General features: G+C 35.2%; 1 protein-coding gene across 1 annotated transcript; it reads right to left on the bottom strand.

The window, feature by feature from the left end:
* Positions 1–9,815: 9,815 nt before the first annotated feature.
* LOC149568934 (putative germin-like protein 2-3) lies at positions 9,816–10,582 on the bottom strand. Its single transcript, XM_089817643.1, has 2 exons — positions 10,456–10,582; positions 9,816–10,348 (listed from the first exon to the last, which is right to left on the bottom strand). The coding sequence occupies exons 1-2, from the start codon at positions 10,580–10,582 to the stop codon at positions 9,816–9,818; spliced, it is 660 nt and encodes a 219-aa protein (XP_089673769.1).
* Positions 10,583–11,443: the final 861 nt, after the last annotated feature.

The raw sequence follows: 11,443 nt of genomic DNA, 5'->3' as shown, positions 1-11,443 counted from the left end.
CACAAAGATTTGCCAGTGGAAAAAAACCTTTCGGTAAAACAACCCCACCCCTCCAGAACCTGCACAATGTATTATCTTCAACAAAAGGTTACAATACAATTGTAGTGCAAGCTCAACAGTGACAATAGAAGACTCCAATAGCAACTCACAGTACCAACAATACACTCTCACGCATCACTACTCTTCATAACCCTAAAAAATGCTTATAACATGCGCTTCACTTTAGGGCTACTCCCAAAGATAAACTGGATTAGGGTTTTACCATTCTCTGAGAAAATAGGAACCCTAACCCCACTATTGGGGTAGAGTGTACAATACTCCAATTTATCAGTTGCCACATGTCTTCACCTATCATTTAATCTTCCTAACATAGCTCTTACGTGTCATAGGAATCTATCATAGCCGTTTTAGCCATGATCTCCTTACACACGATTCAAAATGTCGACACATCAACATTATTTGCAAGAAATACATTTTACAAAACAAATAATAAGAATAGGAATTATACAAGGTTGAGACACCTTATTCTTAATAGATAACATATGTCTCTAAGGGTCCTAAGACCCCTAGGGACATATTAGAATCATTTATATGGGTCGAAAGGGGTCATAGGTCATCCTATGACCCCGTTCGACATATATCATTACAACATTTGCCTCTAGGGATCATATGACCCCTAGGGACATATTATAATCATTTCTATAGTTTGAAAGGGGTCATAGGATAACCTACGACCCCTTTCGACACATTTCATTACAATATATGTCTCTAGGGTTCTTAGAATCCCTGGTGACATATTATAATTGTTTATATGGGTCGAAAAGAGTCATAGGATAACCTTATGACCCCTTTCGATATGTTTCATGACAACACATGTCCCTAAGTCTCCTACGACTCCTACGTATATATAATAACCATTTATATGGGTTAAAAGGGATCATGGGATAACTGATGACTCTTTTTGACACATTTTATTACAACATATGTTTTAAAAGAAACAGGACCCCCAGGGACATATTATAATCATTTATATGGGTCAAAATGAGTCATAGGACAACCTATGACCTCTTTCGACACATTTCATTACAACGTATGTCGCTAGGGGTCTACGGACCCCTAGGGAAATATTATAATCATTTATATGGGTCAAAAGGGGTCATAAGATAATCTCTGACCACTTTTAACACATTTCATGACAACATATGTCTCTAAGGGTCCTAGGACCCCAGGAACATATTATAATTATTTATATGAGTCAAAAGGGGTCATAGGATAACTTTGACCCTTTTCGACACATCTCATAACAACATATGTATCTAGGGGTCCCAAGACCCTTAAGGACACATTAGAATCATTTATGTGAATCGAAAGAGGTCATAGGATAACCTATGAACCCTTTCGATACATTTCATTACAAACACATGTCTCTAGGGGTCCCAGGACACCTATGGACATATTATATCATTTATAAAGGTTAAAAGGGGTCATAGGACCCATAGAGACATATTATAATATTTTTTGGGTTTGAAAAAGGTCATAGTATAACCTATAACCCCTTTTGACACGTTTCATTACAACATATGTCGATAGGAGTCTTAGGACCCCTAGGGACATTATAATCATTTATATGGGTTGAAAGCAGTCATAGGATGACCTTATGATCCCTTTCGACATTTTTCATGACAACATATGTGCCAAGGAGTCCTAAGACTCCTAAGAACTTATTATAATCAGTTATATGGGTTGAAATAGGTGATAAGATAACCTATGACCCGTTTCAACACATTTCATGACAACATATGTCTCTAGGGGTCCGAAGACCCATAAGGACATATTAGAATCATTTATATGGGTTGAAAGAGTTCATAGGATAACTTATGACCACTTTCGGCATATTTCATTACAACATATTAGGGACATATTATAATCATTTATATGAATTAAAAGACGTCATAGGATAATCTATGATCCCTTTCGACACATTTCATTACAACATATGTTTCCATGAGTCATAGGACCACTAGGGACATATTATAATCATTTATATGAGTCGAAATGGGCCATAAGATGTCCTATGACCCCTTTTGACACATTTTATTACAACATATGCCTCTAGGGGTCCTAAGACCCGTAGGAACATATTATAATTGTTTATATAGGTCAAAAGGTGTCATAAGATAACTTATGACCTCTTTTGACACATTTCATTGCAACATATGTCTCTAGGGGTCCTAGGACCCCTACAGACATATCATAATCATTTATATGAGTCAAATAGACGCATTTAATGACAACATATGTCTCTAGGAGTCGCAAGACCCCTAGAGACATATTAGAATTCTTTATATAGGTTGAAATGGGTCGTAGGATAACCTATGACCCATTTCGACACATTTCATTACAACATATGTCTCTAAGGGACATAAGATCCCAAGGGACATAGCTTTGAAAGGGATCATACTATAACCTATGACCCCTTTCGACACATCTCACTACAACATGTCTCTAGGGACCCCAGGACCCCTAGGGACATATTAGAATCGTTTATATGAGTCGAAAGGGGTCGTACAATAACCTATGACCTCTTTTGACACATTTTATAACAACATATGTCTCTATGGGTTCCAAGACCCCTAGGGACATATTAGAATCATTTATATGGGTCAAAAGGGGTCATAAGGTAACGTATGACACTTTTCGACATATTTCATTACAACATATGTCTATAGGGGACATAAGACCTTTAGGGACATATTATAAGCATTTTTATGGTTTGAAAGGGTTTATAATATAATCTAAAGCCCCTTTAAACACATTTCATGACAATTTATGTCTCTAAGGATTCCAGGACCCCTAAGGACATATTAGAATCATTTATATGGGTTGAAATGAGTCATAGGATAACCTATGACCCCTTTTGACCAATTTCATTACAACATGTCTCCAGGGGTCCTAAGACCCCTAGGAACATATTATAATCATTTATATGGGTTGAAAGGGGTCATAGGATAACCTATGACCCCTTTCGACACATTTCATTACAACATATGTCTCTAGGGGTCATATGACTCTTAGGGATATATTATAATCATTTATTTGGGTCGAAATAGGCCATTGAATGTCCTATAAACCCTTTTGACACATTTCATTACAACATATGTCTTTAGGCATCTTAGGACCCCTAAGGACATATTATAATTGTTTGTATGGGTTGAAAGACGTCATAGGATAATTTATGACCACTTTCGACATATTTCATTACAAAATATGTCTCTAGGCATCCTAGGACCCCTAGGGAGATATTATGATTATTTATATGAGTTGAAAGGGGTTATAGGATATCTTATGACTCATTTCGACACGTTTCAGGACAACACGTCTCTAGGGGTCCCAAGAACCCTATGGACATATTAAAATCATTTATATGGTTCGAAAGGGGTAATAGGATAACCTATGACCTCTTCTAACATATTTCATTACAACATGTCTCTAGGGAACATAGGACCCCTAGGGGCATACTATAATCATTTATATAGTTTGAAAGGCATCATAGTATAACCTATAACGTCTTTCAACACATTTCATTACAACGTGTCTCTACGGGTCCCAGGACCCCTAGGGACATATTAGATTCTTTTATATGGGTCGAAAATGGTCATAATTTTCAACACATTTCATTGCAACATATGCGTCTAGAGGTCCCAATACCCCTAGGGACCCCCTAGGACATATTATAATCATTTATATGGGTTAAAAGGGCTCATAGAATAACCTATGACCCCTTTCAACACATTTCATGACAATATATGTCATTGGGGGTCCTAGGACCTTTAGAGACTTATTATAATCATTTATATGGGTCAAAAAATTTCATAGGATAACCTATGACCCCTTTCGACACATTTCATGACAACATATGTCTCTAGGGGTCCTGGGACCCCTAGGGACATATTAGAATCATTTATATGCATCGAAAGGAGTCCTAAGATAATCAATGACCCATTTTGACACATTTTGCTACAACATATGTCTTGAGGTGTCATAAGAGCCCTAGGGACATATTATAATCATTTATATGGGTCGAAATGGGCCATAGGATGTGTTGTGAGCCCTTTTGACACATTTCGTTAGAACATGTCTTTAGGGTTCCTGCGATCCTTAGGGACATATTATAATTGTTTATATGGGTTGAAAGTTGTCATAGGATAACTTATGACCCCTTTTGACACATTTAGTTACAACATGTCTTTAGGGGTCTTAGGACCCCTAAGGACATATTATAATCATTTATATGGGTTGAAAAGGGTCATAGGATAACCTATGACCACTTTTAATACATTTTATGACAACATGTCTCTAGCGGTCCCAAGACCCTTAGGGACATTTTAAAATCATTTATATGAGTGGAAAGGGGTCACAGGATAACCTATTCCATGACCACTTTCAACATATTTCATTACAACATATGTCTCTGAAGGACATAGGACCCCTATGGACATATTATAATCATTTTTTTGATTTGAAAGTAGTCGTAGTATAACCTATAACCCCTTTCGACACATTTCATGACAACATATCTTTAGGGATATTATAATTGTTTATATGAGTTGAAAGGGGTCATATGATAACCTATGACCCCTTTCAACACATTTCATTACAACATATGTCTATAGGGGTCCTAAGACCCATAGGGACATATTATAATTATTTATATGGGTTAAAAGGGGTCATAGGATAACGTATGAACCCTTTTGACACATTTCATTACAACATATGTCTCTAGGGGACGTAAGACCCCTAAGGACATATTATAATCATTTATATGGGTCGAAATGGGCCATAAAATGTCCTATGACCCCTTTCAACACATTTCATTACAACATATGTCTATAGGTGTCTTAGGACCCCTAGGGATATATTATAGTTATTTATATGGGTTAAAAGGGGTCATAGGATAACTTATAATCCCTTTGGACACATTTCATTACAAAATATGTCTCTAGGGGTCCTCGGACCCCTATGGACATATTATAGTTATTTATATGGGTTGAAAGGGATCATAGGATAACCTATGACCCCTTTCGACACATTTCATGACAAAACGGGTCTCTAGGGATCCCAGAACCCCTAGAGACATATTAGAATCATTTATATGGGTTGAAAGGGGTAATAGGATAACCTATGACTCATTTTCACATATTTTATTACAACATATGTCTATAGGGGTCATAGGACTTCTAGAGACATATTATAATCATTTATATGGTTTAAAAGGGGTCATAGTGTAACCTATGACCACTTTCGACACATTTCATTACAACTTATGTCAGTAGGGATCTTAGGACCTATAGGGACATATTATAATCATTTATATGGGTTGAAAGGGGTCATAGGATAACCTATGAACCCTTTTGACACATTTCATTACAACATATGTCTCCAGGAGATGTACGACCCCTAAGGACATATTATAATCATTTATATGGGTTGAAATGGGCCATAAGATGTCCTATGACCCCATTCAACATATTTCATTACAACATATGTCTATAGGTGTCTTAGGACCCCTAGGGATATATTATAGTTATTTATATGGGTTAAAAGGGGTCATAAGATAACTTATAACCCCTTTCGACACATTTCATTACAACATGTCTCTAGGGGTCCTAGGACCCCTAGAGACATATTATAATCATTTATATGGGTCGAAAGCAGTCATATGATAACCTTATGACCCCTTTTGACATGTTTCATGACAACATATGTCCCTAAGAGTCCTAAGACTCTTAGGAACATATTATAATCATTTATATGGGCCGAAAGGGGTCATGGGATAATCGATGACCCCTTTTGACACATTCCATTATAACATATGTTTATAGGGGTCCCAGGACCCCTAGGGACATATTATAATCATTTATATGGGTTGAAAGGGGTCATAGAAAATCCTATGACCCCTTTCAACACATATCATTACAACATATGTCTCTAGGGGTCCTAGGACCCCTAGGGATATATTATAATCATTTATATGGATCAAAAGGAGTCATAGGTTATCCTATGACCTTTTTAGACACATGTCATGACAACATATGTCTTTAGGGGTCACAAGACCTTAGAAACATATTATAATCATTTATGAGGGTCAAATGGGGTCAAATAGGAAAACTATCTAACGTAATTTATTTATTTACCTTTTGAAGGACGCATGCCAAACCTTTTGTTATTTTATCTGGAAACATTTTCAAAGAACTCATGGAGAATTAGACTCAGATTTTGATTTACATTGTTTAATATTTCCCTTCAATAAAAATGGAAAACTAGTCAGAGTTTCCATGGGTGATCCTTGAAACCTCTTTCTTTCTTAACCACTATTCTTCCTCCTTTCGATGAGACACTAATTATTTCAACTGAAATTAGAAATGTCATATCATTCCGTTGAAAATACAGAGTTAAGAGATGAATTTTTTTGGACTCTAGTCCTTTCCAAGTTAATATGATTTACATTAAAATCACAAGATCGTAAAATATTATCTCTACTCTTAGTAAACATAAACATAACCTCTAATATTTATGGAAATAGTTACAACACCATAAGAACTAGTACAATTAAGAACGTCCTATAACTTAACCTATTTTAGTCTTTATTCGGATCCTGCCTTCACAAAACTCGGTACCAAATTCAGTAATGATCTGAACTAAGAGGCACATTTCCAATATCCAACAACAACACTTCTCATTGTTCTAGTATAATTTTCAGTTTGAAATCTAAACTACAGCTGATATTTTCATAATACGATGATTTTTCTCAGCAACAACCAACTTCAAATACAATGAGATATTTTTCATAAATTCTAACTGATAGTCCTTTACATTTCAGAGGATGTAACACACAACACCATGAATCATAAGGAAAGAAAGTGTGGAAATGTAATCAATTATTGCATGGCCCGTTAATTAAACATTGAGGTTTGTTTCCATACTACGGTTGCCATCTTTATTATGTTTAAAATTTTAAGAAGGTTTCCTCTATCAATTCTATGGAATGAACACAAAAGCCTTCTTCAATAAAGATTGATGATTTTATTTACTAAATTTCCATTTTCTGAATCTTGATAAGGTAGCAGTGCGGCCATTTTAAAATACCAGCGGATTCAGTGATAGTTCAATAAAGGAGAGGATGGAAGAGAGATTAAATAAGTAGAGAATCAACGCTCAACGCTCCAGGTTAACGTTCAATGCTTTCTTATGTTACCAACTTATTTATGAGATCTTTTACTCTTCTTTAGTTACACTACAAAGAAAATGTTTTTCTAAACCCAAGCTGTAGTTTCTACTTTGGTCAAAAGTCGAAATTTATGGTAGTAAAATGTTCTATATAAAGTCAATCTGGAATGGACAAACTTAGAGTGCTAATTTTTTACACAGATAAGATGGTTACAAGTAATAATGATATCTTTATAAGAGATATGACAAAAGATTTCCTTACTTGGACCTTGTTGGCTATCAAAATTTTGTGATATTGCTTTGTTAATGCATGTTTCCTAATCATGAGGTAGATTTCTTATTTTTAAATGTCCAACACTCTGTATTTACTTATCAAAATTTCTTCTTCGTCCATGAGGAATGCTATTGTATACAATCTCATTATCAAAGCATGCTTATTAGTAATCTAAGAGAACTTCATTAGGAACTTAAATATCTTTTGCTCTGACTCTTGTGTACGACATGTGAATATGTCTAAATATTGTATTTCAAAGTTCTATTAGTTTTGAAAGATAATTATTGCACATTCTTCATGATGCCTCATAGTACCATGTTATGTCAGGAGGGTGTTGCTTCTAGCATTCATGAATAAATAAATATTATTAAATTTTCTCTTGCACTCTTTATACAAATTTAGAATACTAATAACTTGATTTTTTTTTTTTGTATTTTAGGTTTCATAGTTCCATTTTGGATAATCGTAGTTAAGATCTCACTGAGTAAATTGAATGAAATTGGTTCACACTATCAGATCATATGCATGGAACTAACGTGAAATAGCTAGATTTTCAATAAAAAGAGGTAATTGTAAGACTATTATGTAGTAAAGATGCAAATCGGGATGGAACCTGAGACATGCTTAGTTTATTATTTGAAACTTAAGACAACCTAACTTACCTCCTAGATCAGTTAAAAATATCTTTATAATCTTCAAATTTTTATTGATCGATCACCAAATATCATTGGCAAAGATGAACGCTTCTACAAGTAATGTATATTCTTCATATTCAAAAGAAGACAAAAACTGAATACAAAACCCATTTAATTCTATCGTCCTTATCCCATAGACTTTGGAGAGTTCTGTATCGTGGCTTCTTTTTATAGTTTTCAATTTGTTCTCGATTTGTTTTAAATTATTATACCTTGCTTGAGTACACTTTCATTCACATATAAAAAGCTCACTAGTTTCAATCTTACTAATTTTGTAGGTAAACAGGGAATTTGATTTTTTTCATTTACAAATGCCAATACTAATCGCAACCAAAAGAAATTAGACAGATATATTAAATGTGATACTTTGTCAGTCTTACATGATCCATTAAAAAGCATTAATTTTTTTATTTTATTTTTAAAAAGCAGTGTATCTTACAAATTTTAAGCTATGCATCATAGAAGATATATGAAATAATATTTTTTACCCTATTCCTGATTTCTCTTTTTCATTGTCACGGGTTTATTTCATTTTGAAACAAATCTAACTTGCATTTGATAGCATTTTTAATCTACAGTAGCTTCATGCAACAATCTATTTTTCGCAATGATTTTATAATTTCCTAAAAGATATACGAATAATATTTTTTACCCTATTCCTAATTGCTCGGTTTAGCTCATTTCGAACTAAACCTAACTTGAATTTGATAACAGAAATCAAATTTGTGATTCGCTTGCATATATATAAAATCGATTGAAAATTTTAGTCTTTATTTAGTTTATCAAATCTTCACTTTCTATTGTTGTTCATAATTTAACACAATGCTAATTGTGATATAAATCTTTCTTGTCATTTGTATAAATAGATATAAATTATTTTTTCCTCTCCACGTGACATTCTGGTTTTAATGAAGAATAATTTTGGACACCTGAATAATAATGAGAAGATAGCGGAGGAGCTGAGCAATGACCTTAAAAAGATCGTATTACCCACTTTCCATGGTTTCGATGGTAAGGATGATGCTGAGAAATTAATCATCTTCATGGTAAAGTACTTTCGTGTTCATCACCTTTCGGCATAGTCTAGGGCTTTATGGGTTGCATTTCAGCTGATTGGTGAACCAACTATGTGGTGGAACAGCCACAATTAAGGGCCGAGAGGAAGTTGTGACCAGGACAAATATCTTGGGAATACTTTTTTATCTCTTTTCATGAAGCGATTGTTGCATCTGTTATTTTATGAGACAGACGTAGCTGAGTTTCAAAACTTGATTAAAGGGGTCATGGCAGTGACCAAATATCAGGAGCGATTTTGTTATTTGTGAAATATGTTCCATAGTATTTGTAGGATGAGCATTTTAGAATGGATATTATAAGTTTGTATTGGGATTACATCCCCAGACTGGATCTGTGGTCAAGATGCATGAACCAGAAACCATAGAATTCTTTTCACACAGAAAGATGTTCCTTTAGGAAAATAAACTTCTGTTGAGAATGCAACGAGCAGCTCTAAAGAGAGAATTTTTATTAAATGGTACGAAAATAGTATTCCTATGTGGTCTACCTTTCCTTTGTTTTATTTTTATCGAATCGATCACAAAAAATTAAGCTCAAGAAGCTTAGGCGAACATCTTCTGAATGTAGTCCACGAGCTCCTGGGTGATGCGGAAGGCCTTGCTCAATACGGAATCGGGGAGAGGGGGATTCGCCGCAAACAGAGAATTAGCAATTGTCTGGGTTCCCGGGAGCTGGCTGCTCAAAGCAGAGATGGCGACCGCATTCTCTTTCCCCACATTCTGCTGGAAATGCACGAGCGCCTTGGGGAAGACGAACACGTCTCCCTTCTCCAACGTCTTGCTGAAGAAGGTGTTGTTGGTGTCAATAAACCCTACAAAGAGCTCGCCTTCCGCTAGAAAGAGAACCTCGGTGGCTCTGGGGTGGGTGTGAGGAGGATTAATTCCACCCACTGCGTAGTCGATGCGGACCAGAGATATTCCCAACGTGTTCAGCCCCGGTATCTGCATTACGTTGGCAGGGGTCACGATGGAGCCCACTGCGTTGTCGGTGTTCCCCGCCTGCCCAAGCCCCCCGAAGAAGAAGTCCTCTGCTGATACTGCCATTGCCTCCTTGCACACGAACCCGTTCACCAACACTGTGAAAAACAATCATATAATCAGTACCTAGATTTCTAACGAGCACATGCAATCATATAATCAGTACCTAGATCTCTTATTATCTATAATGTTATTCTCTGCTCACCTTTGCTTTCGTTGTCTGCAACGCAGAAATCCTGCAATGGATCGGAATCCGCTGCCACGACGCCTTTGCCGAAACAACATATCAACAGAACAAGCCCCAGCGTGAGGTAAATCATCCTGCTACCCATTATGACAGGAACACAGAGAGACTGATGTGAATAAACAGCTCAGGATGTGGATAATTGAATTGAGTACTATTGCAAGCCCATTTGCATGCTTTATATACTCGAAACGTTAACTGCTCCTCAAGGACTCATTCATTCTTACCTGACGATCAACCCACCTGCTACCGCGGATATACTCTTATCATTCTTTTATTATGGTTGAAATCTTCTACGTTGAGGTTCCTGAAAGCCAATATTATGTATGCTATTGCTCCCTCGTAGAATTGGTAAACTAGGGAAATTGAATGATGTATTTCAAACACAGATGACTACTTCGCAAGGGTTCATTCATCTTGACTCCGTCTATTTTACCCCGTTCTTCCAATATGATGACGTACTTCCACAGGGATTTCCAACGTAAGCCCTACTGCATGCGGTTACCTCCACATTAATTTAATAAGACCTAATAACTAAATTGAAAATCACAAACAACTACTGCATCGATTTAAAGATATCTAATGGATGATATTAGTTATTTACATAATAATTAATTATGTATTAATGTTTAATATCAGATCAGAAACAACCACTCCATTTGCAAATATATTATTTATATAATAATTAATTAGATATTCATTTTTACATTTTAATTAAAATAAATATGATTTTTATATTAGTTCTTAAAAATAAAGAAATTAAATTTCATTCCATCACTTTTAGCATTAGCTTTCTTTGATTTAACTACAATCTTATTTTAAACAACTTAATTATAAATTGTGTTTTATAATTATTTGGATTTTAAATAATTAGGGATGGAAATGATTTTCTTTTAGTTGTCTGTAACATATTTAAAATTACATGTTACATATCTAATTATTTGTGAGT

This window comes from Cupressus sempervirens, chromosome 3 (assembly GCF_028749045.1).
Source record: "Cupressus sempervirens isolate cs-2001-9-10 chromosome 3, ASM2874904v1, whole genome shotgun sequence".
Classification (NCBI taxonomy): domain Eukaryota; kingdom Viridiplantae; phylum Streptophyta; class Pinopsida; order Cupressales; family Cupressaceae; genus Cupressus; species Cupressus sempervirens.
The sequence above is the reverse complement of the archived record's forward strand: the minus strand, read 5'-3'. Positions and strand labels throughout refer to the sequence as shown.

Coding starts and splice junctions, on each gene's coding strand:
- LOC149568934 (XM_089817643.1), bottom strand. CDS start 10,582: ATGGGTAGCAGGATGATTTACCTCACGCTGGGGCTTGTTCTGTTGATA. Junction 10,349..10,455: donor TGCAGACAACGAAAGCAAAG/GTGAGCAGAGAA, acceptor TGTTTTTCACAG/TGTTGGTGAACGGGTTCGTG.